The sequence below is a fragment of the Chroicocephalus ridibundus genome, chromosome 7, assembly GCF_963924245.1.
Source record: "Chroicocephalus ridibundus chromosome 7, bChrRid1.1, whole genome shotgun sequence".
Lineage (NCBI taxonomy): Eukaryota > Metazoa > Chordata > Aves > Charadriiformes > Laridae > Chroicocephalus > Chroicocephalus ridibundus.
In genome coordinates, this window is record NC_086290.1 from 2,166,612 (window position 1) to 2,184,597 (window position 17,986).

At 36.0% G+C, this 17,986-nt stretch overlaps 1 protein-coding gene across 20 annotated transcripts in view; it reads left to right on the forward strand.

Moving 5' to 3' along the window:
- NEB (nebulin) overlaps nt 1-17,986 on the forward strand; it is a 125,760-nt gene that overhangs the window by 18,096 nt on the left and 89,678 nt on the right. For all 20 annotated transcript variants that reach the window (XM_063342239.1, XM_063342245.1, XM_063342238.1 and 17 more), the window contains exons 20-39: nt 147-458; nt 591-797; nt 1,468-1,572; nt 1,935-2,042; nt 2,869-3,180; nt 4,374-4,580; nt 4,820-4,924; nt 5,977-6,084; nt 6,912-7,223; nt 8,806-9,012; nt 9,754-9,858; nt 10,004-10,111; nt 10,502-10,813; nt 11,543-11,749; nt 13,297-13,401; nt 14,216-14,323; nt 15,771-16,082; nt 16,225-16,431; nt 16,894-16,998; nt 17,718-17,825. In XM_063342239.1, coding sequence (XP_063198309.1) covers nt 147-458; nt 591-797; nt 1,468-1,572; nt 1,935-2,042; nt 2,869-3,180; nt 4,374-4,580; nt 4,820-4,924; nt 5,977-6,084; nt 6,912-7,223; nt 8,806-9,012; nt 9,754-9,858; nt 10,004-10,111; nt 10,502-10,813; nt 11,543-11,749; nt 13,297-13,401; nt 14,216-14,323; nt 15,771-16,082; nt 16,225-16,431; nt 16,894-16,998; nt 17,718-17,825 — 3,660 coding nt within the window. The remainder of the gene's footprint in view (nt 1-146; nt 459-590; nt 798-1,467; nt 1,573-1,934; nt 2,043-2,868; nt 3,181-4,373; nt 4,581-4,819; nt 4,925-5,976; nt 6,085-6,911; nt 7,224-8,805; nt 9,013-9,753; nt 9,859-10,003; nt 10,112-10,501; nt 10,814-11,542; nt 11,750-13,296; nt 13,402-14,215; nt 14,324-15,770; nt 16,083-16,224; nt 16,432-16,893; nt 16,999-17,717; nt 17,826-17,986) is intronic.

Here is a 17,986-nt window from a genome sequence, read left to right on the forward strand (position 1 = left end):
TCTGGTTTTATTGAGATGTATAGTCATTGACTTAAATGTGAGGGATACTCTGTAGAAAACAAAGTGTAGCCTTTGCTTTTAGTTTACTTATTGCTAAGTTACTACAGTTAAGATTATATTCTCCGTGTTCTATTCTATTCTAACAGGTAAACTATAAAAAAGCCTATGAACTTTCCAAGGGGAAACTCGTTGGATTCCAGAGCCTCCAAGATGATCCCAAACTTGTTCATTATATGAAGGTAGCCAAGCTGCAGTCTGAACGAGAGTACAAGAAAGATTATGAGAAAACAAAAACTAATTACAACATTCCAATGGATATGGTCAATGTTGTTGGTGCCAAGAAGGCTCAAGAGATTGCCAGCAATGCTAATTACAAGAACCTCATACACCACTATACTTATTTACCAGATGCAATGAATGTGGAGCTGACCAAAAATATGATGGAGATTCAGAGTGATGTAAGTAAAACCTCATGTGAACAGAATTTTTTTGAGATTCCTTAAGCAAAAGCTGTGAAGACTCAGGAGAGGCCCCTGAATTGTTTTTTCTAATTCCTAACTTCTAAAACATTGTTTTCACTCCTTTATTAGAATGCATATAAAGCAGATTATAATAACTGGATGAAGGGCATTGGTTGGATCCCCATTGGCTCACTAGAAGTAGAAAAAGCTAAAAAAGCTGGAGATGCCTTGAATGAAAAGAAATATCGTCAGCATCCTGACACCATTAAATTTACAAGTGTGGTGGACTCTCCAGTAATGGTCCAAGCCAAACAGAATTCAGTTCAACTCAATGATGTAAGTAGAGAAAGAAATGGGTGTTAGAGTAAATTAGAGATATATCTACTGAAGAGCTGAGCATTGTCTTTAATTTTTTTTTTAAGTACCATTAGCCTGGAAGTGTTTCTCTGTGTCGTCATGGTTTTGTGCTCTGATTTTGCCCGAATTTCCTGGTATAAGTCTACAAATCTCTATGGAAATCATGTGGCTTTTTCAGTTCAAATCAGTTGATTCTGTACATTTATATTTTAAGTGTATTTGAAATGCATTTGATTTAAGAAATGTGAAATTTTCACATTGTTTATTGACATTTTACCACCTACAATAGTGAATGAATTACAGAATGTTTGATGAATCACAATATGTCCATTATTATAAATCAGCAAGCTTTGTTTTATGTTATGCTTTCCTACCATCCCGTTTTATCCCACTCTTCCAGAAATGGGTTTTTATGTCCATTAAAGGCCTTAATTTTACTGTGTAAAGACTGCATAGAGCTTTTAGGGTGTGTTCTTTCTATCAATAAGATCAACAATTTGTATGAAAAGTGCAGCCTCGATCTTTATGAGATAGGTGCAAATGTACAGTTATTGGCAAAATCAATCATAAACCCTCAGTTAATTTACGGTGAGCTGGGGCTAGCTATAGAAGGAAAGAAGGATTTATTTCTATATCATATATTTTACAGAAACTATACAGATCTTCTGGAGAGGAAGTTAAACATAAATATACTCTTACCCCAGATGTTCCACAGTTTATCCAAGCTAGATACAATGCAGCTAACATCAGCGATGTAAGTGACTTCTTTACAACATGTTTTCACATTGTTCTTGAATTTTTGAGTAATACGTTAACAGATGCACTCATATTGCAGATTCCTTTCACTGATATGCAGTTCTATATAATCAACATGTATCACTGTAATTTTTCATTCTTGGTATCATTTGAATTTCCAACTGGATACCATTTAATAATGTAATCATTTAATTAATTTAATCAATAGATAAATCTGTTCTCATAAGTGAAGACGGATAGTTGTATATGATCTCCACTGCATCTGCTTCTAAAGAATTGCTTGGAGTAGCTTAGGAGTAGCTTGAATAAAGTTAATGTGATTACTTGATTCTCTAGAATAATATGGATTTTCTTTTTTAGGCATATTATAAACAAGGCTACCATGATCTAATAGCTAAAGGGAACAATGTGTCACTTGATGCAATTCCCATTACTCTAGCCAAGGCTTCAAGAAACATTGCTAGTGATGTAAGTATCTATTGCGGGTACGCTTTTCTTAGGCATTTAATAAAAAAGTTGTCTGTTCTGGGCCATGTGGTAGACCTCATATGTTGCACAAGTGTCACTAGAGTCAGTATTATGAGAAAGAGATTCTTAGTCTTTCCCAAAGGCTTAGTTTGTATAGAACTTTTTTTATGCTTGTCTTGTTTGCTTTAGATAGGCAAATGCTATTACACTGTTTCTTTACTCACTTTTCACAGGAGAAATGAAATCAGTAGTTCTTGCAATCATTTTGTGACAAATTTCCAGAAAATACGCTACATTAGCACCTATTTACAGACCATGAGATAAGAGGTGCTAAGGGTGCTTTTGGTTATACCGCGGAGCATGACTTATACATGAATCAGAAGGCCTTATAGTGCGAGTTATATAAAGTGGGATATGTTTCAGTGGTTTCATATAACTAGAGGAAGCTGTCCAGTCGTACTGCATTTGTTTGATATTGCTTTCACATGACTGAGAAGGATTGTCTCAATTATTCTGACATTTTTCATACACACCTTTCCACACAGGAATGCTTAGGAAACATTTTCCCTTCCTTACAAGAAAAGCTAATTGTTGATAAATCTTACTGTGGTGTGTGTAACCTGTCATGTACAGGCTTAGATGGTGGAGCCAGAAAAGCCAGTGTAGGTACAGTCACTGAGTGTGTCATTTAGGAGAGTTTATCTTCCTGAATTGCTTGCAGCTTCGTTTTCCAATGAAAGTCATGAGAGCTTTTCTTTTCTTTTGCATTAGCGTGGATATCAAGAGCCATGCCACAGTACATTTGATCTCTTTCCTCTGTTTCTAGTATAAATATAAAGAAGCATATGAAAAGGCTAAAGGAAAACAGGTTGGTTTCAGAAGCCTGCAAGATGACCCTAAGCTTGTCCACTACATGAATGTAGCAAAGATTCAGTCTGAGCGTGAGTACAAGAAAGACTACGAGAAGACCAAGACTAACTATCACACACCTCCTGACATGTACAGTATCCAGGCTGCTAAACAGTCTCAGGATGTAGCTTCCAATGCCCACTACAAAAATCTGATCCGTCACTACACTTATCTGCCAGATGCCATGGATGTTGAGCTTGCAAAGAACATGATGCAAATTCAGAGTGATGTAAGTATTTCAATGATTGCAATTTGATGGATGGTTTCCTGCACACTTTGAAAAATAGAATATATAGTTTATATTCAATGCAAATTGCCATTACTATATGGGAATGGTCTGGTTTTCTTATGTCTTGGGGAAGATCGTTAAAAGTTTTATCAGCTGGTGGTGGCATTTAGAAATACCAAATTCCATGTGAGTTCTACTCAACAGGATTTTGATGTTGGCATATCAGTGGAGAGCAGACTGCTGGAATATTGAATTCAAATTAACTTTTTTTTTTCACATTTCCTCAGAAAACTTTATTTTGCAACTAACACAATTTTGCTTTATTCTTTAAGACTTCTTTTAAGTTTCTTGCTTTATCTTCACATGAGACGGATATGATAGTGTAGTTGGACTATTATTAACTATTTAGGATGAAGGAGTGGACAAAATAACTATTGATATTATTAGAAATACATTCTGGAGATCTCTCCTAGGATGTTCTCGGTCCTTCTAGCAGGTACAGAGTTTCAAATGGTTATTTGGGCATACATGGTTGCACTTTGCACCGCTTTGTGTACTGTGCAGTTTTTCTCTGGATGGATCCCTGTGGAGAACCACTCAGAACACAGAAGGGTCTTAAAAAAGAGTGTCCACAATAATCTTGCGTTCAGACTGTGCATTAACCCTGTCTGAATGGTTATATGGGATAACCTTCTGCATATTTTGTAGCCAGGATAAATTTTTCACTTGCAGTCTGTGAATTCTGCATATTTTATTGTAGGAAAAACTATAGGAAGAAAACCAAAAACTGAGCCTCTGCTCTGTGGACCTTTGCATAAGGCCAAGTCTCGTAGAGTCTGCTGAAACATAGAACAAATTAACCCATGTTAAATGGTCACCGTTTGGTAGTTTAGAAGTTATTAAGAATTGAAGGTTCATGAAATTTTTCATGTGGGTAAAGAAAAGGAAGGTCAGTAAATACCGAAGGGATGTTACAGTTTATAAGAAATGACTCATGATGAAAAAAACAGCTTGTTTTCTTCTTTATGAAATCACAGGGAATCATAACAAATAGCTGTTGTTCTCTTCAAGGATTTGTAAATATATCCTGCTAATGTAGAACAAACTAGCTAGACTATGCGATTATTGTTTTAAACAGAATGATTACAGTTCTGTGGGAAAATCTTGGTCCATGTTGGCTTTCTCTCCCTCAGAATGCGTACAAACAAGAGTATAACAGCTGGTTCAAGGGTATTGGATGGAGTCCCCTCGGTTCTCTGGATGTTGAAAAAGCTAAAAAGGCTGGAGATGCATTAAGTGAAAAGAAATACCGTCAGCACCCAGACACCATCAAATTTACAAGTATACCAGATTCAATACCAATGGTTTTGGCTCAGCACAACACCAAACAACTGAGTGATGTAAGAAATTTTTCATTATTAATGCAATATAGTGATTTTATTTTTTTTGCCATATTTATGATTTAAATGTTACTGTCTGATATTCCATCTAAAAAACCCTTTAAATTTTTAAAACTGTAAAAATAGTACAATTGCAATTTGTTGGTAAGAATTAAGCATCGTTGCATTGTCTCTATTTGTTAACACTAACGTTACCTGCCTTGTACTTGTCAACAATACTTGTTTATTTTTCCTTGCAGGTAACATATAAGCAAGAGGGTGAAAAAGTAAAACACAAATACACCCTGGATCCTGATGTTCCTCAGTTTATTCAAGCCAGGGTCAACGCCTTCAATTTGAGTGATGTGAGCATATGACCAATAGTTTGTTCAGTAATATATTTGTCATTTACTAATAGAAAAAACAACTTTTATTCATTCATGCTATGATACTGAATGTAGAAATGTACAAGCTCTGAATGCAGCTGAACTTTTACTTCTAGAAGTCAGTGAGTTTTATGCTTGTTAAGCTAATTTTTAAACTGTCTGAGCACTCATGAACATAAACGCATTTCAGTGCTTTATTGCCGAACTACTTGGATAACGTGAATGAGAAAACCAGCATGACTCACTATTCAAATTCTTATAGGTAGGAAGACTTATGTCATTTTTATATAAAATACATTGCATAGGCAAGCAGGACAAGTTCACTGTATGTTGCTTTGTGCTCCTATATTTCAAAAGAAATTAAGTCATCCAGTGGAAAGATAGTAATGCCTTTTTCTGCCATTCAGCTACTAGTCTGCCTGCTTTCCATCACTTCTTGCATCCATCCAACACCATAAAGATCTCCACTGATTGTGTCAGTTTTATTGCCTTAGTGATGTTAAAATTTTTGGTGGCATTATCAGGCCTCCAGGAACTAGGTAAAAGCTGACATCTCCTTTAATCCTATCCTGTAGAAAGCCTAGAAATACTATTAGTCTGTCCGTACACTCACTGCTGACAAAAAGTCAGCCAGACTGCTTTCTTCAGTCACTTAGGACCACAAGCCTGATTTTGAAGCTAAAAGGAAAAAATTTCTGAAGGTTTGGTCAAATGAAAAAGGGTGTTGCTTAAGGAAGGGCAAAAATGCTACTGATAGAGTTGTTCCACGTAAAAATTGGAAAAATTGCTTATGGAGTTAATGATTTAGCTACATTAAACTGGTAGTCTTGAAGGACTCTTCTATATTAGTAATAGGTTTAGTTATCATACTATAACCGTAGTTTGTGTACAGGTTAATGTTTTTCTTTGCAATTGCACAGACTAAACTGAATATTTTGATTCCTGTAACTGTAACAAAAATATAGGCTTAAACAACTGTGTTAAAATTGCTACATGTAACATTGTGAACTGGTACCTTTTTTCCCTATAAGGCTAACTACAAAGCAGACTGGAAGAAAACCATTGCCAAAGGATATGATCTGAAACCAGATGCCATTCCTATAATTGCAGCTAAAGCCTCTCGAAATATTGCAAGTGATGTAAGTATAATTTACATGAAGTAGAATACATACATCTACTGCCTTCCAGCTTTCTGTAGCATATTATGCTATAGAGCATATGCTGTCAACATATAATGGTATAGACACACTTAGCTCTGAGAACTGAAACTCCTGATACTGTTAAGTAACAAATTAATTCAGATTTTTACATGAACCTCTGAAAAAACCTGTTTAGTTGGAAATACCTTTTAATGTGTGTGAGTGCTGGTGAGCTGGGGCTGCTTATTATACATGCTTCAAGTATTCATCAGCTTATTTGAAAGTTCCGTTGTTATAATTTATCTATGCTGTATTCTTAATTGCTGGAGACCTGTACTTCTGCTTGTCTGGCATTCACGAGCTGCACAGAAATGTGGCTGTTCTCAGGCAGCTACACCAATTGGCGATAGTAAAGCTTGGTGTGCTGTCTGACACAAACTCTGAAAGGAAATTTGGAACACAAATAAATTCACTAACTTCAGCAAAAGCTTGCAAATTATTTCCATTCCCTACTTAAACATGCCCCCGCCCAGTAGCTGAATATTGGGATATCCAGTTGTTTAGTAGTCTTGGGCTTTTCAATAATATATTATTATGCTAGTCTTTTAATGAAGAGCTGAATGTTCCTGGGAGTTAGAAGTCTATGGCAGTAAAGTATAATATAGCAGAAGCAATGGCAAGAGAGGGCATGTAACTGCATATCCAGATTTAGATCGATACCAGGGGTCAAGACACGCTGAGAAATCCTGCAATCCTCTTATTTTTTTGACCTAAATAATCCTGTGCTGTCTGAAAAACAATAAAGCTTTCTTTTCCTTTTTCTCTAGTACAAGTACAAGGAATCGTATGAGAAAGATAAAGGCAAACAGGTTGGATACCGTAGCCTGCAGGATGATCCTAAACTTGTTCATTACATGAACGTGGCCAAACTGCAATCGGATCGTGAATACAAGAAGGATTATGAAGTCACCAAGACCAAATACCATACTCCTTTGGATATGTTCAGCGTGACGGCTGCCAAGAAAGCCCAGGAAGCAGTTACAAACACTGGCTATAAACAGCTGATTCACGATTATACACTCTTGCCCGATTCTGTGAATTTGGAGCTATCAAGAAATGTGATGCAGCTTCAGAGTGACGTATGTAATGATTAATCAGCTCATTTTTTCTCTTCTCAGAGTGACTGTGTTACATTATTAACCTTTTAAGGCTAAAAAATTAACTATTTTGGATTAACAGTAGATTGACATGTAAACGCCTGGTCTGGAACCCTGTGTTTTCCAAAGATTATCAAAATTATGTGTAGTTGATAAGTTCTAGGGTACTTAACTAGCAAATAACAACTTTCTTTGTTTCTCTACATACCTGGCTAATTCTCAGCAAATGAACATGTTTTTCCAATTCATTTATTTTTTGTAGTTGGATTTGCAATTACAGCATGTTATTCATAGAATGACAGAATCGTAGAACCATTGGGTTGGACGGGACCTCTGGAGATCATCTAGTCCAACCCCCCTGCCAGTTATTACTGTGATTATTATTTGTATTGTCAGAGATTGTAGGTTATGTACAGTGTAAATTCTGACTATATTTTATTTAAGTTTACCGAAAATGTACATTTTGCATGTTTGTATTATACCTAGGGATTTGAGACTTATTTAGTTTGTTCGCTTTTCCTTCCTGCCTTTATCCTCTAACAGATGCATATGCCATGCATGATAAGGAGTCATGCAAAAGCTTTGTAGTTTCCATTGGGTTTTGTGACTCGTTTCCATTTTTTTCACTATTGTAACTCTAGGGTCTGCTTGCTTATCCAGGAAGTATTTCGTTTAATCTGCATTTTTTTAACAGTCCTCTGACAAATTTGAAATTCTTCAAAATGTTAATGATCTGGTTGAAATTGTTCTTCAGATTCTAAGCATTGTTTGGAGAGGGTAATGTGCATATTCCCGTTGGTCCACAGACAGAGGATCTGACCTTTAGACACTGTTCTTTTCAAATACAGAATTTTTTCTCTCAAGTTTTTTGCTTGCCCATTGTATTTTTACCCAGCCTGGCTAAATTGGCTGAGCTTGCTTGGCTGTCTAACTCAGGATGTTTGCAAGGAGAGAAACATGATACTTGAGGACAGATTTTGCCCTGTATACACATGCTATGAAAGTATGTGGTCTTTTTCTCAAACTCTGATATTCTCCCTGTTATTTCTAACACTGCAGTTCAGGAACAGGTTTATTTCCACAGCATTCCTGTACCTTTATCTGTTCTAAAAGCCCCGTCATAAAGTATGATTAAATAGGAACGGTGTCTATTCAAGATGGTGCAGAACCAGGTGATTAGGAGAAGTTGGTTTTCTCTGAATTAATTCTTTTGCAAACTGAGTCTACTAACAAACAAGAATGTAATTTAAAAAAATTATTATGTTTTTGTCAGATTTTCATATTTACCACTCAAAATTTTTTGTAAGGTCTGTGCGTTTGGTTTGTAGTGTGAGTTATACACATTGGTTTAGTGAAAAGAATTTCTTTATCCCTAACAAATCAATAGTTGTTAATGTTATGCAAAGAATTTGGAAAACAATAGACGTTATAACATGCTTGTCTACATTTTCCTTCAAAAATGGATGACCAGGTTATATTTTAAGAAGTTTTACCTGGTCTTATGTATGTGGACGTTCTAATTTTCCTTGTCTCACTGTGTTTTTCCTTGTTTATTTTTTAAAAGAATGTGTACAAAGCAGACTTTAATAACTGGTTGAGAGGAGTTGGCTGGATACCAATTCAGTCACTGGATGTAGAAAAGGCCAAAAAAGCTACAGAGATTCTCAGTGAAAAGAAATATCGCCAGCACCCCGACAAGCTGAAATATTCTATTACAATGGATGCAATGGAACAAGTGCTAGCTAAGCAAAATGCCAAGACCATGAATAAGGTGAGAACTTCTTCAAATGATCATGACTAAGTCAGAGATTGGGTCTTTGTCTTGCAAAATTGTAGGACAGCTGCATTCTCACTGAAGTCTTTAGAATTTCAAATGGGTGTTGTGGTTTGCTTGGTTAAGACTGGACACTAAGAGATGATGGAAGCCTCAGACTGTATTCATAATTAAGGTAGTTTCATTTTCTGTTTATAAAGATTAAAGATTTCTCTTTTGTGTTTGTGATTAAAGAGGTCTTCTCCAGATCTATAATGCTTTGGTAACCTTTGCTATTTTTCTGCTATGAGTATTCATAATCAGTGAGATGAAAAAACCCTGACATTCTGTCTGTTTTGTGCAAGTTTTCTTGAAAAGCGGAGTTCTACAAATGTGTCCCTAGTTATCTGGGACACCACTTATACGTATTCCATGTTTTCCATGGAAAGAGGGTGTGTGAAAAAAACCAAAATTTGTGCTTTGCATTAAAGCAGGGAAGAACGCAGACTGAAAATTTCAGTTTCAGTATTTATTAGTTATCAAAACATACTTTGCAAGTTTCCCCAATAAAGTACTAAAGAAAGAGGAGGAATATAATATTGCCACTCGGCAGTTCTGTTTCTGAAGATTATTTGTCGTGCTTATGGAACTTTACTGTACTGTAAAATATTATTTCTTGCAAATGAGCAAAATGAAAGCAAGCTCTTATTTTATGAGTGCAATGCCTTTTCAATGCTAAATATGACTTTGTAATTGCAGAGGCTGTACACCGATAAATGGAACAAAGAGAAGACCAGCATTCATGTTATGCCAGATACTCCAGAAATTCTGCAGTCTAGAGTGAACCAGATCACCATGAGTAATGTGAGTTACCGTGCTCACAGTGGGCATTCAATGTCTGTGTGTAATTTTTATGTCCTTTTTGAAAATATTTAAATTCAGATGTAGGGTACTTCAGTAGTTCTGCCTTCGTAATAGAGTACCTCTTCTCTTTTGCATTTTAAATTAGAAACTATACAAAGCTGACTGGGAGGAAGACAAGAAGAAAGGTTATGACCTACAGCCAGATGCAATTCCAATAAAAGCAGCCAAAGCCTCCAGAGACATTGCAAGTGATGTGAGTTTGATTGCGTGATGGTATGCAGAGCAGCTATAAAGACAAGCAGAACGTTTTCAAAGTGCTCTGTTATGCTCAAATGTGCTTTTTCAAGTATCTTGACTTGTCTAGGTTTCAGCTATGTGCTTGATGAGATAAACCTTTCCAGTATTTGTTCTCCAGTGGAATAACACTGAATTGTGCTTTTTTGCTCTTTGTTCAGCAAGCTGCTGAGCTTCATGTGCCTGTGTTCAATGGGCTATTTTGTAAGACTGAATACATTTAAATGACTAAACCTGAAATCTTGTGATTATAAAGAACAAATATTTTCAGTTTTTAGAGGTAAGATTGAACTTCTACTGCGTTTTTTTGATTTAAGTTTTTGATGTCCTTTCTCTTTCCTGCTGTCAGTATAAATACAAACTAGCCTATGAAAAAGCGAAAGGAAAGCATATTGGGTTCCGCAGCCTTGAAGACGACCCCAAGCTGGTGCACTTCATGCAGGTGGCTAAAATGCAATCTGATCGTGAATACAAAAAAGATTATGAGAAGGCAAAGACTAATTTCCATACTCCAGTTGACATGTTCAGTGTTGTGGCAGCCAAGAAAGCACAGGAAGTGGCTACAAATGCAAACTACAAAAGCTTGATCCATACCTACAATGTTTTGCCCGATGCTATGAGTCTTGAATTAGCCAAAAACATGATGCAGATACAAAGTGATGTAAGTGAGAGATTCTTCCATCTTTGCATTTTGAATACAATGATGTTTAGTTTACGAAAGCACATTGTAAGATAAATAGTACTGTTTTCTTAGTGAAATTAGTTCAGTTATGTACTTAATTGTAGTAAATGAAATGAGACCTGCAGCAATGATAGCTATTGTTTTTTCCTAAGACTCTGAAATATTACATTACACCTATTACTAAAGAATTTGGGCTCAGAAATAAGAAATGTTATGTATAAAATAAAATGGATATTTACTGTTTACGCATCCCATCAGTCTCCTCAAGAGTAATGCTTGTGTGCAGCCAAGACAGGAGAAGCTTCACTTTTCATTAACAGCTTTATCTTATACTTCCAAAAAGATATCTTTTCACAAAAAGGGGAAACCAGCTAAATAGCTATAGTCTCAGATTTTCTAGGATATTTAACCTCTAGAGAAGAGGGCTTTTTTTTCTCAGTATAGTGGTTCAAGAGTAATGTAATCTCATGCGAGCAAACGATATACATCATAAGGAGGATCTGAACACTGTATAAAAGGCAGAGTAATAAAATAGACACCACTGCAGCAAATGAGTTTCTAAATAAACCTTGAATGCGTCTTGATACTGTTTGCCTCTTTTTAGAATAAGTGCATTCAAAATCTAATATTCATTAAACACAGAAAGAAGTGTCATGATTTAAAGACTTTTTCATGCATCTGATTATTTTCTTTTCTTTCTGCTTCCAGAATCAATACAGAGCAGAATATGATGAAAGTATGAAGGGTGTTGGATGGATGCCACTGGGGTCCCTGGAAGCTGAGAAAAACAAAAAAGCGATGGAAATTATTAGTGAAAAGAAATATCGCCAGCATCCAGACAAGTTGAAGTATTCTGTTCCTATGGATTCCATGAACATTGTTTTAGCTTTAAATAATGCTAAAATTATGGATGAGGTAAGAAAGTGCGCATCAAAATTCATTCAAGTTTGCAGAAGTAAGAAACAGGCTATGCCTGATGTAATAGCCAGTCCTATTGTATGCATAGCTTTGGAAATTGTTGATTTTGGTAGCTAAGAATATGCTTGACTGTCATTGTATTTCTTCTTAATAGGCCTTTGCTATACCTGAAAGCAAAGCATGACCCTAGTATTTCTAAGAAATACACATAAAGACAGACCTGGGGGTTACATTTTATTAATAAAGGTTATTCAACATAACTGAATGTAGACTTCTCACAGTTTAAATCTAGGGGCTAAGAATACCGGAGTGATCTCTTTCAGAAATAGGATTTAAACTTCTAAATGTGTCATCTGTTTCATCTGATGCCTGTTACATTAATATGAAAATGCTACATGATATGAGTGCTTTTATAATGAGATATTTATTTTCTGATTCTCCTGCTGAACTGATGTGATCTTCTGGTGTTCTTTAGAAATGTCTAGACTTCATCTGCGTTGTAGTTACAGGGACCATCAGAATCTTACGTGCACTTCCCTTAGCTCTGTCTCCCCTAAGAAAAGCTCTATTGCCTCTCTCAACTGATACTTATTTTCCAGGAGACAAACTAATAATGTTCCACTTGTAACAATTTTTTTGTATGTACCTTCTGACTTGGCTTTTAGTTGTGGGTTAACTCCGGTAGGCGGCTGAGCACCACACAGCCACTCACTCGCTTCCTCCCTTCCGCCCCAGTGGGATGGGGGAACAGGAAGTGTAGAGTAAAAACAAGAGAAGTTGTGGGTCAAGATAAAAAGATGTTTAATAAGCAAAAGTGAAGTGGAAGAAAAGAGAAAGAAAACAAAAACCCCAAGTGATGCAAAAGCAATCACGCATCACTTCTCACAGGTAGACTGATGCCCAGCCACTTGCTGAGCAAAAGATATGTGACATCCCTAAACCCTCTTTTCCTCCTTTTTATTTGCTGAGCGTGATGTATATGGCATGGAGTATGTCTTTGTTACTTGAGTTCATCCGCCTGGTTATGTCCCCTCCCAATGTCTTGCACACCCTGCAGTCCATTCACTGCGGGGACAGGGAGGAACAGAGGAGGCCTTGATCCTGTGCGAACTCTGTTCAGCAACAGCTAAAACAGTCGTGTGTTATCAGCATTGTTTTAGTCACAAATCCTAAAACACAGCTCTACTCAAGCTGCTATGAAGAGGCTTAACTCCATCCCAGCCAGACCCAGTACATTTTGAAACCTGTTATTTTGTGCTGTTGAATGTGCTTGAACACACTGCTGGGCAAGAGACAGCAATAAAATACACTTGCAAGATTGGTATTTCTTCCACTTTTGTTTCAGCTTCACACAATTAACTTCATAAGAGCTATTCCTGCTTCACACTGCTTTTAAGTTCCAAAATAAAAAGTCAAATGCTCCTACCATGTTAGTAGTTGCATCATTGTAAAGAAAGTTTATATTCCAAATAGGAAATATCCTTTTAAATTGTTTTATTTAATTTTTTGTTTATGTTGACATCTCTTTTTTTCTATCCTTCCAGCACAAGTACAAAGAAGCATGGGAAGAAGACAAAAAGAAAGTTCACATCACACCAGATATTCCACAGATTGCTTTAGCAAAAGTTAATGCATTTAATTTAAGTGATGTGAGTACTGTTTGTAAGACTAAAACTCTTATTTTTTTATTAGAAATAAGTGAGATGACAGCATACAAAAGTCTCCCTAATTCTCACTTTGCTAACCTGGAGTAATTTCATAAAACACTATTAATTTTTCTTTTCCCTGTTCCTTCCCCAAAGTTCAATGCCAAAAGTTGCCAAGAAAAAGCTATAGTATTTATAGTCAGATTATGAAGTGTTCGCATGGGCCATTAAAATATAATAGTTACTCACAAAATAGTAGAGTTTGAGTACTATCCATGTTTTTACTGTATTTATTACTTTATTACCCCATGCACAGTTTTTTGTATGGGATTCAAAATTCTTTCTTGCAGATTGAACCTATTCTTTCAGTAACAGATGATACTATAGACGATTTTTCAGTAGCCAGTTGCTAAATCAGCATAGGCTAAATAAAGTATTGTTTGTGCTTGTGCACATCCTTAATGTGCACAGAAATAGACGTGTTTATCTCATTTTTTTAAAAGCTGACATGCTTATAGATGTAACTTTTCACCAATATTTGTGCATCTGGGAAACAAATGCAATTTATTGCCCTTTTGTTATAGATGACTGGCAGTGATTGTAGTGCGGTCCAGCTGCATTGCTGTATGATACTAGGATTGCAGTTAATTTTGAAGGAGTATTTGCTTCTGTGTGCCTGAGTGCCTTAAACAACTGTTCAAGGAGTGTTAAACATATGAATAGTTTGTGTTTCAAGTTACATAAAATGAATAGAGTTTTATTTCAGTAGCTGTGGTGTATTTTGCTTTTTTTAAAGGATGTTTCTTTCTTTTCACAGAAAATGTACAGACTTTCATTTGAAGAATCTAGGAAGAAAGGGTATGATCTCAGAGCTGATGCTATCCCTATTAAAGCTGCCAAAGCTTCTAGGGATATTGCTAGTGATGTAAGTTCTCAAAAGAAAAAAATGATCCATTGCAGATATTGTCAAACATTCCTTTCTTGACAGAATTGAATTTTATATGCCAATTATATAAAGTCTCTTTATTGTCTTGCTTGTAAATAATTCTGACATATATGATATATATTCTAATACATTTTCTAACAGGGTTAAGAACAGTTACTTTATTAGAAAGCTAAGGAGATGTATGAGGGACTTTTAGAAAGAAAAAAAGCTAATTCCTCAGTGTGGTGGCGCTTGGATACTTTATAAGTATGTTGTTTATTTGTAGTTTAGGTAGAAACTACTGATTGTTCTTAGAAATATTTGAAAAAAAACAGATGCGGATTTAAATTATTTTTACTGCTGTGGTACAGTTATCTTTATTCCTTCGTTGAAAATCCCATTAAATTTCTTGGTGCAGGAAATACAAGTGTCTGGAATCAGGACCATTCTGAAATCCTCTGTGTATCAGTGATGAGGGATGTGGCAGGGGCAAATCCAGCCTGAGAGGGGGGTGAAGTTAGGGCCTAAGGACATGCTGTTTATTCTGCCAGTTAGGTTTTTTAAAACATAGGGGATATTGCAGACACTGCAAAGTCAATTTGCTCTGCCACTCCTCTAAGTCTGAGGGGCAGATACTTCCATTCTGAGTTGTCTCCAAGCAGTAAGCAGTGAAGGAAAAAGGAATTGATGCTTGCTCTGTGTAGTTCATTGTCCAGACTTGATTAGAGATTGAGGAAGGGGTTAAGAATTTGAACTATTGGTTTTATTAAACAAAAAAATGCAAAAGATCTTGGGAAATGTCTTGAATTTTTTAACCATCTGAAGAAGTGAACCTAATGGAAGCGGTGATTTGATCTCTGATTTTATGGTTAGTCTTTAGATATGACCTCAAGCGTTCTAAGTATGGTGCAGACTCCCACAAAAGTAGTTCCCTAAGCCAAATCTTGGAAGCAGGATAGCAATAGTAACAGAGAACTGTGTGGGTTAATGTGTCCTGGTTCTAGTGTTTGTGATAGCTCATCTTAGAGCTAATATGGGTATCTCTAAACTATAGTGTGAAAAGAATAAAAAGTGCACGTTTTTCCAAAGAACTGCCTTCAGCAAACAGGATCTTATGTGTTCCTTTGCATTTTGCTTTCTGTAACTATGTTTCATATTATAATTGCGTCATTTAGAATGAGATTAGAAAGCAATCGAACCCCATGCAGGAGCAGAATAAACTATTGTAAGGAAATTTCATTTATTAAGAAAATGTTTTAAATGTACTTCTTTTAGAAGGGATGCTAGATATCTGTTTTGCTTTAGAGTGCACCGTAAGAGTAGGTGGACAAAGCCACCACCTCTATATGCTTTGTGATGTTTTGTGGGGTTTTTTTGTTAAAAGATAGATATTGCGTATTCAACAAATTAAGTAGAATTAAAATCTCTGTCTCTGTTCTCTTCACAGTATAAATACAAATTAGGTTATGAACAAGATAAGGGAAAACTTGTAGGCTTCCGCAGCCTTCAGGATGATCCCAAACTTGTCCATTACATGCAAGTGGCTAAGATGCAGTCTGATCGTGAATACAAGAAAGCTTACGAGACAAGCAAGACACATTACCAAACGCCTTCTGATACACTCAGCATCGTGGCAGCTAAGGAGGCACAAGGTCGTGTAACCAATACTAACTACAAACGACTGATTCACCAGTACATGCTTCTGCCAGATGCAATGAGTTTAGAACTGTACAGAAACATGAATCAGATACAAAGTGATGTAAGTTTGTTTTCTTTCTGTCAGTCACAGCTGTTACTTTTTTCCCTGTTTTTTCATTATGCCTGTGTTTTGGAAACAACAAAATTATTTTGTGTGAGTCATTAGTAAATTTTAAACTATCCTTTTGTGTTCTGTTTGGCAGAATGAGTACAAGCAGGATTACAATGAGTGGTTCAAGGGTATCGGTTGGAGTCCTGCTGGTTCTCTGGATGTGGAGAAATCTAAGAAAGCCACAGAAATTGCGAGTGATCGTAAATACCGCCAGCATCCCAGCATGTTCCCCTTTACAAAACAGAATGACTCCATGGACATGGTCCTTGCAAAGCAGAATGCAAATATAATGAACAAAGTGAGTATTTATGGGGAAAAATTAGGCAAACGTTCACACAGAATCCATTTCAGTAAACAGTCACCGCCTTTATGTAGCAGTGTTTCCCTACGAAAAATAACTGTCATTTACAGGTTCCTCTTTTTTAATTTTTTTTCTTAATGAAACACTCAGTTACTGATAAATAGAGTTGGTTAAATCAATCTTTTCTCATTTCTACCTCACCAACGTCTATTCTTCTCATTTGTGTATAGAAATTACTGGCCCTGAAAATCTTGATAATTGGACTTCATTGGAAGCAAGACTGGATCCTAATTCAGCTGATTCTGAATTAGGTCATTGCGTAGCAAAATATATCTAAGTCAGCAGCTTTGTCTTTTTACCCATCCATATCCAAAGTGCGCAGATGGCGATGGTGAAAACCTCGAAAGAGCCATCATTTGTCATTTATATTAACACATCTGATGTTACTTTTTTCAATAGCATGCTTATACTGAGGCTTGGGAGAAGGATAAAATTCAGGTTCATGTGATGCCAGATACGCCAGATATTCTACAGGCAAAACAGAACAAGGCGAACTACAGTCAGGTAGAGTTTTTTAATACTTCCTATTGCATTTTAAGTTACTATCTACCTTCTTCAAATGTAAAGGTGCCTCCCATTTCAAAATATGTAATTTGTATAAGTTAGAAGAAATGGAATAGGGGATTTAGAACAAAGGCAAAATTTTTTGTGTGTGTAATATTTTCAGAGTAGCAATAGGTAGCATCTTCAGGGTAACAAACAACCTAAATTACATTATAATGTATGGAAAATGTAAGTCCTATTTTTGAAATGTGGATGTGCATAGTCTATACCCTGTGCTTACCTTAGAAATCAACCATGAAAAATTCCTTCCTATAAAATTACAAGTTCATTGAGTATATTTTTACTTAGATATGGGAAAAGAAATACATGCAGCAATTCTCAGTTTTCTGACAGCTTTCAGATATGAGAAAGTTACAATTGTTCCAATATAAAATACTTAGGTTTTGCTTTGCATGACTGCTCAGGGGCATATCTTTTACTTGCAAGTGCTGGTACTTAAAATCAACTGTGCACAAATTGAATTAACTATTAAATGGCTACATTACAGCCTTATTAATTAAAATTTTGTTAAGCCAATTGAAAAGTTTTCAGTTATCCCAGATGTATATATTTCAGATTCCCCTGATATGTTTCAAACCCCAAAGATCATTAGCATATCTAAATAGAAGGTGACATATGTATTACTAAGACTATTTAATTAATATTGTTTTCCATTTTAGAAACTATACAAGCTTGGCTGGGAGGAAATGATAAAGAAAGGCTATGACCTCACACCTGAAGCCATTTCAGTGAAATCTGCCAAAGCTTCAAGGGACATTGCAAGTGATGTAAGCAACATTTCTAATTCAATATGAATTGCACTTTATCTAGTTGCTATAACTTACAGCCGCACTCAATCCAGATACACCTCTCGGCGAAGGAGTGCCTTGGACTAGAAAGCAAAACTGCTGACAAAGCTCTTTCCTGGTCTGCCAGTGAAGAAAACAAT